The sequence below is a fragment of the Crassostrea angulata genome, chromosome 5, assembly GCF_025612915.1.
Source record: "Crassostrea angulata isolate pt1a10 chromosome 5, ASM2561291v2, whole genome shotgun sequence".
Classification (NCBI taxonomy): domain Eukaryota; kingdom Metazoa; phylum Mollusca; class Bivalvia; order Ostreida; family Ostreidae; genus Magallana; species Magallana angulata.
Window position 1 is genome coordinate 61,494,528 of NC_069115.1, and position 16,812 is coordinate 61,511,339.

Consider the following 16,812-nt stretch of genomic DNA (forward strand, 5'->3'; position numbering starts at 1 on the left):
CAAAATTTTGGTTATCCATCATAACTTAATTTTTTTCTCGAATACGATTTCTTTGATATAGTTTAATTAAAAAGGAATTTAAAATGAAAAAAAAATTCTAGAAATCAATTTCATGTTAAAATATATATATTATCAGGTATTGACATATAAGAATGATAATCTCATATCATGAAATTGAAAAAAAAACTATGTCCTTGATACGACGCCCTTGATTCGACGTGATATATCAAAAATCTCCATTATAGATCAATTTAAAGATATTTCAAAATGCACAAAGAAATCGTACTCCATTACATACATTCAATCTTTAATTGATATGATGATCAGATATGTTGAAATTTATGTACATTCTCTTATGATAGAAATCATTTATATCAACATTGACGTACAAGTCAATGAATATAATTATAAGTTCAACCAGTACACCATTCAAACATACAGAACTTATTATCTCACTGACTTACTTCCTCACGTTTCATATGCTTCACCAAGACCAACATGTACACATACAATGTAGACTTATTGTGTCCATAATCTTCTCATACTGTCTCTTGTGTACATATGTGCATGAATTCATGGTTTCCACGATATCTACCGATTCTTTTTTAAATTACTATAATTTTAAGAGGAATATTTTTTTCATCGATCAACAAATAAAAAATGAATTTGCAATTTTATTTCATCCAAAATTACAGATGAATATGTTTAGTTTACATACTAAATAATTCATGTTTTTGAATTCTTGCTTGAGTATGGAGCAAATTGATATTGCATGAGTTTATTAAACTTTTGGTTTTTGAGCTGAACTTGTAAAAATACACAAACTTTATTTTCATAATATAAATGATCTGATTTAGTTTTAATTAATTGTAAATTTGATTAACTTGACCTGCTGATTCCTGACGTGTAATTTGCTATTTATCTAGACCTATAGTTTGTAACTGTTGTCTATGTATTTCAGAGTATTTTGGATGATATATAATACTCACGAGTTGCCCGATCGAATTTAGCAATATCATACTGACTCGCGTAATTGGCTGGTATATAATGCGTGATCTGTACTGAAATCACCATGCCAAGGCTCGGACTTGATATTGATAAGGGTTTATTGTGACAGATATTCATTGTTCAGAAAACCGACCAAATCATGCAGGTAAGACGGTTCACTACACCCTTTAAAATCACATATATGAGCAACGGAAATTGAACCCACAGACCCCTTTTACAAAAATTTCTTTGCATACTGGTTGATGCATCAAAATTTGGCGAGAGCGCCTGTTGGTTGTTTCCCTTTTTATGGTTAAACTCAAGGTCAAAAGCAAAAGAAAATTATCCCTTTTATTTATGATACCAAACATTCATCAATTTAAATTTCTTTTAATATATTCAGGTGTGGGTATCCAAAATACGAAAATACGAACAAAACAATAGTTAGTTGAAAACAAACAGATTTATATCATCAAAATGCTTATAAACAATATTTTAAATTTTCACAAAAAATTACGGCCGACGAAATCATTTTTGGACAGTGAAAAACCGAGAAAAGGCAATATATGTATCATACAAGCAAATTCCTTGTTCACATGATATGTACTTTGAGAAAAAAACCTTCCAGACACAAAACAGAAGGTAGAAGGAAAATACATGTAACTATATTCATTATCTATGGAACAAATTGACAATAATTATATTTTTAAACATGATCAATTAGTAATTTACTTCGTAAATATAAATATAAGTATGTAAGGAGTTTAAGTTCAATGACTGTTAACTTGTTTTAGTTCTCTGTTTACCTGTTTTTACTCGTGGTATTTGCCGGAAGTGTGTATGGTGGTGACTTCTGCATGGACCACGCCCCCTCGGGTGCCGTTGATGGATGCAGTGTTCCCCTTCTTCACTTTGACTACGAGGCCCAGTTCACGCCTTCCTGTAATAAACACGATGTCTGTTACGATTGTGTAAGAACACTGTCCTAGTATTTTGCTAAACTAATACACATAAGACTTAAACACTGTAATGCAATTGTTAACTGTTGACATCTTTCAGAAACACCGTAAACAAATTCATTTTTTGTCATCTAAATATAATTGAAAAGTGTTTGAAACAAAGATAAACCTTCACTTCTTTGGAATAACAAGTATACTGTTATCATTTAAAAAATATCTTAATTATGCTATATATTTGACAGGGTCATCGTTTCGGTTACGACAGATCAACTTGTGACAAGATGTTTCTGAATCACATGTTAGCCACTTGCACCGGTAGGAAACGACTGGTCAACTGCCAGCATTCAGCAGAGATCTTCTGGTCCGCTGTACGGGTCGGGGCCTACTTCCACTACCACGAGACAGCACCAGCCTACTGTTCAGAACCCTGGATCAGCCAATGTCTGGCATGAAAAATTACATGTATTCAAAACTCATTTTTCGTTTATATCTTTCTTACATATACATTTACATAATACATTTCGGTTGGTTTCTTTTTTTTATCAAATAGTAAAAATGGTCTGTAAGAAACATAAACTTGAACCTCAACATATTCAATAAAAATAAAAATAACTGAATCTATAATATTGTATTCTACATCAGTAAAATACAAATATCAATATTTGTTTCACGTACATTTGTAGAACAAAAAATTTTTCTAAAAAATAAAAAAAAAAAATATAAAGATGTGTTATAAACCTTTCAATCCTTTTAATTTATTATTTCTTTACGTTAACACCACAATGTATGTTACTGCTTTTAGAAAGTTGGTGATAATAGTAACAAATAACATAAACCAAATTTCCACACAACTTACTGGCCGTCTGATTAAATGTGAAATATGAGGACATTTACAATTAATATCTGAATACATTTTAGAAAAATTCAAAATAGGATTTGGATCTAAAAGACATCATATTAAATTTCGTTCGATACTGTAGCCAGAAAATTAGTTGTACATAATATTATACTCTAGCCTAATTGATAAAAGCAAGGTAATATGTCCACACCTTTAACCAAATATGACATCTTTAAACACTTCTAGGATTGTGTTTGCAGGTTATCTATCAATGTTAAAAAATTAGTGTAACCTGTCAGCAAAAACCTGCTTAGCCTTTTGTATAACACATTTAAGTCGTTATAATTAATTATCGTTTACGTTTTCTTCATCCACACCCTTAACCGCAACCATAAAACATGCAAGGCTGTCAACTAATGACATTTACAGCCCAAAATTCAATTCATCGATACACAGCAACCTCGTGTCGATGTGCTAATTATTAATTTCGTGAAGCACAAATCATTAAAATATAGAACAAATGAAAAATGCCTTAAGTTATGCATGTCTAAACATTTAATGTTGTATCTTGCAGATCAGATTTTTTTTTAATAGAACTATTATTATGTTGTGTTGTTAAAATATTTGCTATTTAAAATAATTTTTTTTTTTTTAATGATTTCGGAAACAATTGCATTAATATCTTGTAGGTAGAATATGTTTATTTAAACTGTATATGCATGTTCTATGATACCGAACTTTATGTACCCTCTTCCTCCACAAGAATAAGAACAGATATGCGTTTACCTGTAAAAAAAATATACATGAGATACATGTATATGTTAACATATTGAATTAAGTCGCAGATCTTTAGAATACTTTAGAGGAAATTAATTATAAGATTGGGTGTTGTTTCATACACGTGTCAAACATATCACCTTCTCTGTGTTAAACGTTTACCTAAAAAGTGAAAAACGAACATTTGCCTATAAAGATCAAACAAGGGCTGATTGATTTCATGGCATGTCAATCAGGAATTACAGAAATGTACAGAATCGGGGGTTTTATAGATTTTTTTATAAGCCTTCTTTAAAGTCGTAAAACTTTAGTTAACATTGACAGTTTTGAATGATAGTATGATTGAACAATCTAATGATATAATCCTTGACCTTAACTAAATATAAGATATGACGCACGAGGGTTATATGAGTTGCATTATTCAATTAATTAAAGACATAGAAAAATGAAAGTTCTGCATCAAAGGGTTTAACAAATTTGCACAAAAAATATGTGTTGGTATCAAAAATTGTATAAGGTGAAATTGGTAAAATGGAGGCATACTATATATAATTAATTCCACATGTACCGCAAAGTTGAAAAACATAAAGTTGAAACCAATATAAAGAAATAAAACTTGTGAGGAAGACTACTTCTCAGTATACTTTATAGTTGTATATACTTAAAAATTGTACATTTTTTTTACAGAGAAAAAAAGAAAACTGCTCTATTGATCATTCGTGCATTTTATATTACATGTATAAAAATTCAATATTCATATACCAGCTATACTGATTTTAAAATATAATATGTAGATCACATCGTCAAATGAATAAAAGTGAAGCAATTAAGACGAACTTTTATTAATATTGTGTTAATATTATAAATACTGTTATAGCAGTCCACGTTATACTATTTGTTGAATACATGAAGCGATTCAAACCATATTTCTTTCTTTAAAAACTAAACAACAACTGGCGTTTGTCTGTTTTTACTACTTAAATATAGCATGTAATATGTCAATTATTTAAATTTTCATTTAAAGGAGGATCAATTGACAAAACGTCTGGATGTAACACAATGAAATTATTTGATATTATAGCTAGCATAGAGCTCTGCAATTTTGTTCCAATACTTCAAACAAATGCAAACCGTTATGATTATCAGAATTTTGAAATATATAATTAGAAAATTTGTAATCGTACACAATTTTTAACGTTTATTTTAGTTATTACTTTACTCATAATATGAGCTAACAAGTCATTCTTTTTGGACAAATTCTCTTTAGGTCCAAATGCTAATTACGAAATAGAAAGTTCTCTTTTAAAGTTGCTGCTTGTCTGCGAATTGTGAATCGCTGCTTCTCAAATAAACATTAGACAGTTAAAATTGAAAGAAAAATTAATGCAAATTCATGCAAAATTTATTGATTCTCAATCAATCAAGTTTCTATCAAAACAATGCCACTTAGTTCCGTTTGTTTATTGTAAAGCGTCTATTGTTATTTTTATCCCAACGCCCTTGGTGTGGCACTTAACCACAAAAAGTTAGTGGAGTAATATCTCATTGGAAGGTTATGTTTACCTTTGTTAAGGTTTATGAATCAAATATCAAGGTATCAATCATGTTGCAATAATAATTCGAGTAATCTGATTGGTGAAAGTCAATAAGCATGAAACTTATTCCAAGACAAGAAGTATAAAACAGTCTGGAACAAAAATAACTCCAGTCTGTAATTCTTTCCGAGAAGAAATCTTGACCTTGCAGATTATTTACCTGATATACATGTACCTTACAGATTAATCTTCAGTTTTATTTTTTAATGTAGTACAGCGTTTTAACATTTGTTCTTCAAACCAGCAGTTTTCATGTTTAAAGTGTTTGTGCCTAACTCTACCTTTAAACACAAGATTAACAACTTTTATTATTGTTAAGGAAAAGAAATGTTTCGTAAAAATATATTGTTAAAAAAAAAAATCAAAATGTTTAAAGACCTCATTAATTAATCATTTAAAAGTTCTTTGGTTCTTTTTATATTTGAATAGAAGCAAGTTGGACAATGTTTTTTTCAGCACATCTTTCAATGATACACGATTCAAGTAAAGTTAACTTTTCTGTGTTATAAAATGGGGTTGAAGTATAAATTCAGAAACATCGGTATGGTATTTAAAATCGAAACTGAAAACTGCATAAAAGGTTTTCGAAAAAATCGAAAATTGTCAGTTTTTCTTAAATGTAAGAAGTAATGGTACATACACACAGGACATCTTTGCACATTTTATCACTATGAGCTATCATTACATTTTAAAATTCAATTCTGTTGAACGTTATATCGGCATTTGTAAGGTGGATAGTGAACAATATGTTCTATGTTTATCAATCAATTTTTTTTGTAAAATGGATGTGTATTTGTCTATATCAATCAAATCTCAAGGATAGTAGTCATACCATAAATGTACTGTAACATTTTTTATCTGATTGAGAAATGTCAATTAACATTAAGCACATTCTACGGTCATACTTAAAATGAATGCTCTAACACATGTTTGAATATCGTTTTTATCTAGTATATTCAAATAATGTTCTGGACAATAATTTTGTTTCTTTTAAACAATGTTTCGTTTGGTCCATGAATACCAAATAAACACCCCCCCCCCCCCCCCCCCCCACACAACTGGGACTTCCTCCTATAAGACTCTGAAAGTATTAGAAGGACAAGTATGAAGAAAAAAAAAACCCACAAATCAAAACAATCATAAAATTACATACAATACCGAATTGGTATCCAGTTCTAATATAAACATCCGACTTAATGAGTGTATGCTAACGTGTAAAATAAAAATCGACTGAATGAAAATAACAACATCTAGATTTATATAATCGATAAAAAAGGTTCGAACACTGAACTTCGAAATTATCATTAAAAGTTGTATTATCGACCATTGGTCCCTAGTTGACAGCCATAACACTTGTTAATTAATCAAGAGAGATAACTTGTGAAATGCCACAACAACCAGTTAACGTTACCTTGAGTAACTTTCAGTTGAAACTATTTGATCAACACATTGCCTAATTAAAGGAAGCCTTTATAAGAGAGAATCTCACTCCCGTATTTATTAATTTCAATTTTGGGAGGAAAGAAAAAATACACCTCAGATTCCTCCGTTGAAATTTACATGTATTTATTAAGACACCCAGAATAAAGCTCGTTTCAAAACAAAAATAATCGGGTCTTATACTTAAGTATGCCTCACCTATTTGGAACTTCTTCACAATTAATAATATTTGACATACTACATGGTTTCCAATGCAGAGCGATACTGTTTGATGCTTGCAAGTAATAACTCTAAAAACAACCCAAACCTATATATCCTGGATCAAAAGTGACTTTTAGAGCAATCCTAAGTAGCAATGAGACACTGCAAAACAAACCGCAGGTTGTCTCTCAGCCATACCGTTCTGCTGACCAGGTTACTACAAATACTAATTCCTAAAGTTAAATGACCTTAAATTCATTAATTGACTAAATATCAAAGCAATACCAATGATGAGATAAAAACTTTCGCAATGCATTTATATGTCGTATTCCCGAAAAGTGTGACAACCGAAGGACAATATGATGATGTATAAAACAAGAAATAATTAAGTAATTAGAAATAATTATATATTATTGTACATAAGTTTGCTTTCAGATTACGTTCAATCAAATTTTATCTAAAAACGGTTTATGTCATTTCAGCTATTGCAAATGAGAAATGAATCTGTTTTGTTATCCTAATGTTAGAAACATCGGTATTCGGAATCATAATCATAATTTTAGTTTAAATTGATAATATAGGGATATGGGTTCAAAATCATTATTAGTTAAAAAATACAGAGAACCCCACATAAATGTATTTCCCACGGTCTGTCTTGATATTGCTGTCTTAAAGGGTTTAATTTAATTGTCTGGATAAGCACCAAAACGGGGCGAAAAATGAGAACAGCTAAGATCTAGCAAAAGAAACCGTCCTTGATAACTCTAATAATACGACTTGAAATTACGCAACAAGGTTGCGACGTTGACTTCTATAAATTTAAGCGTGCAACAAGGTTTTGCAGAAATTGATATGAAGAATGGAAAATTGGGCAGACTGACTACTAAGTATTTAATGAATGTTAAATTGAGCTAATACATTATTTGAAAGCTGCCACCATACAGCATGGCCGAACACACCATCGCCAATTGATAGTAATTGTTGTTTTTTTTCCCTACGAGGTCTTTTTTTTTATAAACATAAAAAAACCTGCAACTTCGGTATTAATTAAGAGCGCATGACACAATTTCTATGATGCATCGGCAAACAAATAAACCTTATTGAAGACAGAATACATGGATTCCAGAAAATGATTTTTAAAAAATTGCAAAGAAAATTGTGAGCTCTTTACCCTAAATACAACCAATCTCTTGCTTTAACGAGTTTTTGAGGGAATATTGTAGATGCATAGTTGCCTAATGAAAACCTATTGCATTAAAATCATTTATGGACAATAAATTAAAAGCGATGCATACCCCTACTTAGATCAAATAAATTCTGAATCAGTCAATTGGTCATACAGTATAATCCGAAATAGGTTATCTTGCTCTTTGCCTTCACCGTATCGGAGTACATGTTGGGTCAACGTCTCCTAAACGTGTAAGCTGTAATCGTGATCTATTAGACGACATAGATTAGCGACTCCTCCATAATTATCGGATTAAACCTCATTTGTTCACCCTAAAACGGCCGGGTTTTCTTTTTCTCTACCGGAATTAAAGTGCAAGTCTGTACATTTTCATTATTTGTGTGTAGATCGCTATCCTGCAATACCAACTCCCGCCAGCCCGATACCTATACCACAACACACTTAATTAAGGGTGGGAAAGTCACATATATCCGTATTTCTTCTCATCAATTACAAACCATTAACTTTAATTACCGGCTTACGTTGAAACCTGTGCAGGTAGTTTAATCTGAAAGTGTATTTTACACCTGTCAATCAAAGAGAATACAGGTGCTATAACAAAGCCAGCGCTTCTACTGGTGGTCCATAACGCCGAACGTTATACTACAGGTGAAATCTAAATACACAGTTCGTATTCAGGTGCAAATGGATGATCCTCTATCTATATTGGTGCATGGACATTGTTGATTACATTTTATACTTTGATAAACATGGATTCGCCCGCTGATCGAATTTCTCTGTTGTTGGATTCCTTAAAATCAGATTTGGTAAGATATATGCCCATGTACATTACTCGTTTGTTATGATACGAGAGATTGTTACAGTGACTTTCATTATCAAGCTTACTATTAATTACAAATAATACTGATGAATAATTTTTTTTAGAGACTGATTTTATTCATAGCATATCAAAAGAGAATTTTTTTTTTACATTTTCAAAGCAGAAAAAAACAGTGTATTTTCTGTATCACTACAATGCTTGCCGATAGATAACACGAATTTATCATTCGGACTCGCCACTCAATTCTAAACATTGATTACATACAGTACTGAACATAACTGCCTGATAAAATATGTCGAATCAATACATGTATTTGCTGAGTATCAATTTCTGAAAAAAAATATTTTGAATTAGATCTTTTGATTGTAGAGATAAAAGAACAGCATGAAAAATGTCAGTACCAAGTCTTATCATAAAATGTCGTGAGACAATCATGTAATATTTATCAGACTATACATAAAAAGTTGCGATAATATTAGAAAAAAAAATAGGCATATTGGCTGCCGTTCAATCCTTTTCAAAGTATTTATACAGATACTTGAATAAAAAAACTTCTTAAATTGGGTAAAGTTGTGTTGAATAATTAATTTTAAAAGTAACAATATATAGATATAAATAATGTACGTTAAAAACATTTCTGAAGTTAATGTCTTCGAATTCGAAATTTTTGCCTAGCATTACCTGTCTATTTTACTATTTTTTAACGTTTTCCAAGGTGTTTAGAGTTCTGAATTGATCTTTGGGTCGAGTTATGTATTTAATCGATCATCAATGGAAATTTCCTTGGGTAAATATATTCTGTGTGAATGACCTTCGGAACAAAACGTTTCTTTATTGAAACATCACAAACATGAATCAATTTCTTTCATCTTGAGAATAATTCAAATTTAATTTCTCACATAAAGCCCGACTGCAGCGCTTATAAAACCGGTACACAGTGTGTTAAATATGACGAAGAAAAGTTTGCTTATATGCCTACACGCTGTGTTATTTAACAAACATTAAAACAAACAATCTAATAATATTCTACGCACGAAAACTTCATATTGTTTGATTTCATTTCACACAAACCCAACGTGACAAGAGTTTTAAACTGAATGAAATTGTCAATTTAGTTACGCGCTGTTTAGATTATGAAAGATAAACAAATCAAAACACAACGTAAATGCGTCGGATTGGCCTATTACAATCTTTAACTCGTGAAGCGCTATTTAGGTTAAAAAAAAATAAATCAAAAACATAATGTAAATGCGTCAGATTTGGCCTATTACTATCAAAAAGTCAAACTCCAAAACGTGAAGTTCAAAGTCTTGTTAATCATGCGATTTTCAATTTGCTCCATTAGTCTACCGATGTGATCGGCCTGTTATGTTTGCCAATGTTAAGTTTTATTCCATAGGGGGTAAACATATTAAAAAGAATTTACTTCAAAAATTTTCTCTTGCAATTATCTACATTCCAGTCTAATTTGTCTGGACCGTTTTAAAAAATATTTTTTCCATACGATGACACCACGTATTACCCCACGCTAGAAAAGCAAGACTCATGCAATTTCCTTGAACAAACTCATGGAATTAAATGTCTGTCTTTGTCGTGTTTCCGTATAATTATATCCAGATTGTGCATTTTACCGTGAGTCTATTTATTGCTAATTGAGATAGGTTCCACAATAATCCTTGACGTTTAAAGTTAAATATGTCTTTTGCAATGATATCGTTCACTTCCATTGTCATCACCTTGGCCAGTGACTTAAAGAAATAGAACTTCACTTTAATAAGCAGTTGTTTGCTAGAATATAAAAGAAGGAATGAGTGAGCAGAGCAAAATCAGACAATCTTTTTTGATATACCTAGTCCGATGAAGTAACAAAAGCAATGAAAAAAAGGAAAACTCGTGTTTTGCAAGCATCAGCCGATGATTACTGACATAAAAACATCTACGTAAAACAAAATATCGGGTGATACAGAAATACTTTGTTCACCTTAATTTGGGGAGATTTGTGCTGTACAAACATTTCCGTTTCTGGTGCACTGGGGGATCACCGCCAGAAGCATTGAGGGTGTATATAATATACATCTGTCAACAATACACATTAACATCTGCTGCAAAGCGGCCATTTAAGACAAATTCACGAAACACCTCCTTCCTTTTTTTACTTCACAACCCTTGCATGCCCTTGCTGTTTTCCCCATTGTTTTAATTCACTCTAGAAACGGATGCTCGCTTTTTATTAGTGACGAAGTTTGAAAGAAAGGCTCTTCCTGAAATTAGAATAATTTATTCTAAATAGGGCTGTCATTAATTATGGCTGTCAGTAATAGGGTTGTCATTAATTGTCATAATTATTAATTATTGTGTAAACTGCACGTACATGTATGATGCAATATAAAACTAATTTCAGTGTAAAAATACACGTGCACATTTTACATTGTAGAAAGCAATGAGAACACAAGATGTTAAACTAATGAAACAATTGATCGGAATTAACGAATCTATCCGGAATCTGACAAAGTCCCGACAACAGCGGCCCAGTACGGGGGCCAGAGTCGTGTCCACATCGGACTTCGCTGCCATGGCGACTCCCCTGGTCAGACAGCAGAGCGCCCCGTCCTATAACAAGCTCCACCGGAACGACAGCATGGGGTCCATTGGGTCCTCAGAAGGTAGATATCAGTGACACCATGACACGTCGTATACATTCTCAAACAAAGAAATCTTTTAATATTTTCCAGGGATTCAGTTACTTACCCAACGAAATGTTGTTTTTCATTGTCTACTTTCGTTGCTTAAACATCATGTTTATATGTATGATCGTTGAATTATTTCGATAAATAACAGCTACTGCCTGTCAAGAGAATGTTGATGATAAGAGCCAGTTTTTTTGTGATATTAAAAAGTGTCATAATTTTCTATCCATTCAAAATAATTCTTTATATTTTGAAATAGAATTTGGAAGTTCGGTGGAAGACATCAACGAAGAGACAATTGAGGAACTTGAGGACTACATAAATTGTTCATCCTCATCTCTCACACCGATACCTTCAATCCCAAAGTCCCGCTCTCTCGCAGTGATGACGCCACTTCCAGACGAAGAAGAAGAAGCAGACGACAGTAAATATGAAGGGATTTTGATGACGAACATTAAACTCTGGAAATTTTCACAACTGAAATCTAGTTTGAAGACGTGATTGTTGTGTGTTTGCTTCGTTATTTTTGTCTAACAAAGGTCTGTAATATACTATGTGTGCCATGTACAGAAATTAAAGGAAAATCTGTCTATTCCGCCAACAATCAAGTTGTTTCATTAAGGACGCATTACAGATCTTTACTGTATTAGTACTGAAATTTACCTGTCTTGTTTACCGGAAGTGATCGACATGTTGCCAACCGTTCCCTGACATGACATGTAAATTTATGCAAATTTCATTGACAGATCTAGAGTTACAGACTGTCATGCACACGCAGGTAATTACAAATGTAAATACAAACGGTTGAAGTCAGTATAAAGGACTAAAAGCCAAGGCAAATGGACAAATGTGACTGTTTTAACAGAACATTAACACCAAGTACTGCAACATTGAAATAAAGGGCAACCAGGAAGACAGGTGTACTGCGAATGAGTGAATTTAAAATGCACCAACATTTGACCCAATGGTTCCATTCTACTATTCATCAAATTCATTTTTCATGTGATGATTTTTTTTATTAATTTTGTTTTAATTATTAGTATTGTTATATGAAAACCGTGATGTTATGCAATGACTCTTTTAATATTGACATTGAAATCAAGCATTAAAATTTTGTAAAATTGTGTTTTGAATTTTTATATATTTGTTCATTAAATCATTCTCTCAGATCTGTTTTAAAACTATCTATTCCATTATATTCTTCACTGTTGGTTATTATCAAATTAAAGAATGAACCAACTTATGAATATATAATTTGATAAGGGACAAATATTAAATCCATGGCTATGCTCTTTAAAAAATTTTTTAGATAAATGCGGGCTTTCAAATTTATGGTGTGATCATGAATCGTACCATTATAACTCCAGTTGGATTAAGACAACTATTAACCAAAGGTTAAGAGATCAATTTTTACAAAAATGGCATAACGATATTCAGGAATCGACTAAGGGTGTTATATATAGAATTTATAAAACAAATTTTGAATGTGAAGGCTACTTACTCTTGTTACCCAGTAAATTAAGAAAAATATTAGTTAAGTTTAGAACTACAAATCATCATCTTCCGGTTGAAATAGGAAGGTGGGGTATTGTTGAAAGAAGTAAACGTTATTGTAATTTGTGTAATTGTAACAAAATTGGTGATGAATTTCATGTTATATTAGAATGCAAGGCATTAAGTAAATTACGAAGTCAGTTTTTAGATACATATTACTGTTCTTCTCCTAACACTAAAAAGTTTTATGAAATCATGTCTTCAGTCGATTATATCACATTAAGAAAACTGTGTTTCTTTATTTCAAAAATTAATCATATTGTTCGTTCACCCCACTTACTTTCTTGAACTTTACAACTATATTGTATATATGTAAATATGTTTGTTCTTCTTATGTACCTCTTGTACCATTATATGGTGTTGAGTGAAATAAACTGAAACTGAAAAAAACTGAAACTGAAGACATAACAAACACACAAAATTATAAGATAATGAATCAAATAGCGATTATTCTTAAAAAGTAGATGGATAATATTTTATTTTTAAAAAAAATGGAACTACATGTATTAAAACAATTGGATTCGAAATAAAAAAGGTTGTATAGGTATGTTTCGTGAAAGTAATTGCTATACAGTCAACATTGTCATGACAATGCTGATACTATCTCAGGGTTGTCTCTAAAATTGAAGTAGAAGGAGGAAATGAAAAGGTAGAAGGGGGGGGGGGGGGGGTCTGGGGGTCTTGCTTATTGCTACAATGTGTTTAAAATTCAAAAATAGCCGGGTAATAAAGGCATTATAGGCGTGGGAATTCCCCGCCTCCCAGGTCTTAGAGACAACACTGCTATCTAATTAGTACCTCTTATGGTCCAGTACTTCTAAGTAGTTCATACAGCTAAATGAAAGATATGATAATAGCTTAAGGAGGGGAAATTTGCAAACGAGAAATAGGAGAAGCGCATAGAAATTACATTATATCATTTATCTCTTTGATTATAGTACTTTATTCGTTTAGAGAACTTTGAACAATGTAAATGGTTTTGTGAGTTTGTTAGAAAATTGTCGGGTAAAGAAAATATAAATAAGTATGATCGAAAATTACTGATTTCGTTTTTCATACAGTTTATGTGTCATTGAACAGATATACACCACTATTTCAAAGTACACACATACTAAGCAGTAATTAGAAGCACAAAAAAAACTTTCGTTGTTAACCTAAAAAAAATAGTTTATGTTGCTTCACTCAAGTCTTCAGGTATTCTTATAAACATGTGCTTATGGGGCATCGATTATATTGCTTTTGTGTCGTTGAGTCGGGGCAATGCATAACCCAGACAGTAAAAAAATGTTCAATAACGTTTTATTCTGTCGGAAGAATAAAGACTTATTGACTTTTTAAAGTTATTACCTCTTCTGTCTATCGGTTCCTGTCAGGGACATTTCCTTACCTCCTGCGTCATCTTTTTAAAAAATCGTATAAAACACATTCTTCCCTGGATTACAGTGTTTTCAATGATTTGAAAAGATAGCGATAAAGTGTGTGTCTAAAAGCGTATTTCTTGAAATATCCTTGCACATGAATTTGCATCTCCTAAAATGATTGAAAAATGTCACCTTGATAAATGATATTGTACCGCAAAGTAAATATACCTTAAAAACAGTTTTCTATCGAATTCCTTTGATTCTGTGCATTAAAGCGAGTTTTATTTAACAGGGTTGAGAAAAGTGATATTAAATGTTTTGTTCTATTGGTTTCTACACAAGAATATTGGGTAAACGTGCAAGGTCGTCATTTCGATTTCTGCTGAAAAAAACTTTGAGGGGGTAGACTATTCTCTCCTCGGTCTCTGCCCCCATGCGACAATGAGAACAGCATGATATAGCAAAAATAACCCTGCCATATGCTGTTAACAGTTAAGAATCTTGACATTTAACTCTTAATCAACTATTTGACACTTCGAGGTGGCGCTTGGGTCTCTTCAGGATATTTCATTGACAATGCACGGTAAACAGGCCTTGCACGACTTCAGAGGAAATTCGGTCTGAAGTGTTTACTCTCGGCAAACACTTGTTGAAAATATTCTGCACCATTACCATTTGAAAATTCATTAAGAGAGACAAGTGTTTAGGTTTTGAAGAGAACATCAAATATTCTACTTTGTTTTGCGTACTTATTCACGTGTTCAATTTAATTGATCTACAGTGACAAAACTTAAAATATATATTTCAAAATGAGTAGAACCTTAACTTTTTTTCAAGACATAATTTCATTCAGAAATCTGGGCCCATGTAAAAGATTAGTCATGTGATAAAAACCCTCAAAAGTTTATATAAACCAGTTTAATATATATCCAGTAGTAAATTTAAAGGAGATTGCGCACCCCCTCACCATATGAATAAAATTATAATTCTGTTAATCCCTGCGTTTTCAAAAAAAATACTTACTTTTTCAAACAAGTTGTCTTGAATTTATCTACAATGTAACTTTCAATGATTCGTCTAAACTAAATGATGCAATAATTCATGGACGAATCATGACTCAGCTGTAAAACGACGGACCATATTCTTATAATCATTTATATCGGACGAAAGCTTCAAGTTATCGTAGTTTGACTCAAAGTCTTTAAATTTATACACCTTAAGATAGTTTTATAAAATTCTAATTGATTTAATTATGATAAAATCTACTTAAAAATCTACTTAAAAATTCCTCACTTGTCATAAGAGATCTCAGATTCCAGAGGTTTTCGAGGGGCGAATTCATCACCCCCAACCCCATCAAACGAAACCTTTGCTCATTAAATAAGAGGGAAGAAACACGAGTTTATGTCATTTTAGAATTGATTCAAGGATAAGAAAATATAAAAATTCTGTGATTCAATCTATTTGTAAATGTACAACTAAATTTAGTATTTTAAGATGACATGTATTAGCAACGAAAAAAAAAATCTTTTAAAAGGCAAACTAGGCTCAAAAGCTGGTGGGATGTAAATTATGGTTGAGGCTGAAGTTCGTTGTGAGTCAATTAATCATGGGATTTCTCTATCAATCCTTTACAGAAGTGAACAAAGTGTGCAGGAGAAGTGTGGGGGCACCTGATAACAAAACGTCACAACTGATTAAAACCTAACAGCGGTAGTCTGTACTTATCTTGTCAACTTCCTGAAGACATGGAATGAAGTACTTCTTTGGTCAGAGGTCCTGAGATAAAAGCCCCCCCCCCCTCCAAAAAAAAAAAATCACCCCCCTCCAAAAAAAAAAAGACAACAAAAAAAGCCCCCCCCCCCCCCAAAAAAAAATAAAGATAAATAAACAAAAAACTAATAAAATCGATAAATTTTTACAGGACAAAAAAATAAACTTAAAAGCCAAGTATAGAAAACAATTTTCAGTATACATCTTAATGCATTTTAGATAATCACGAGAGCGAAGTCTAGACCTACTCCCATTGCTTATCACGAGTCAGCAACATCACAGTGCATTGACACTGACTAATTTAGTCACATGTGGGCAGTTGGATTTTATTGATCTAACACTCAGAACGCACTGCTGTGCATGTTATTATTTTATACAAGCGTTTTAATAACCCCTGTTCTCTTGTTACGTTAACTTGTCTCGTACAAACTTATACATACACCATCTATAGTTGATGTAATTGAGACCTTGAACTGGAGAATTCTACTCGAGAAAGAAGTTCAAAATGTCCAACCACTGATATTTAAAATACTCTATTCATTTCTTCAGTTACCTGGGAATTTTGAATTTTATTGTTGTTTATCAACTAAATTATGATGGTTTCTGAGAATAGTTTTTAAAAACACTTTTG

General features: G+C 31.9%; 2 protein-coding genes across 2 annotated transcripts; both read left to right on the forward strand.

The window, feature by feature from the left end:
• Positions 1 to 1,029: 1,029 nt before the first annotated feature.
• On the forward strand, positions 1,030 to 2,465 carry LOC128186128 (conodipine-P3-like). Its single transcript, XM_052855861.1, has 3 exons — positions 1,030 to 1,153; positions 1,782 to 1,958; positions 2,189 to 2,465. The coding sequence occupies exons 1-3, from the start codon at positions 1,148 to 1,150 to the stop codon at positions 2,396 to 2,398; spliced, it is 393 nt and encodes a 130-aa protein (XP_052711821.1). The 5' UTR covers positions 1,030 to 1,147; the 3' UTR covers positions 2,399 to 2,465.
• Positions 2,466 to 8,467: 6,002 nt separating this feature from the next.
• LOC128184370 (uncharacterized) lies at positions 8,468 to 12,618 on the forward strand. Its single transcript, XM_052853813.1, has 3 exons — positions 8,468 to 8,792; positions 11,241 to 11,469; positions 11,753 to 12,618. Exons 1-3 carry the CDS (start codon positions 8,736 to 8,738, stop codon positions 11,992 to 11,994), a joined length of 528 nt encoding a protein of 175 aa, XP_052709773.1. The 5' UTR covers positions 8,468 to 8,735; the 3' UTR covers positions 11,995 to 12,618.
• The last annotated feature ends 4,194 nt before the right edge of the window (positions 12,619 to 16,812 follow it).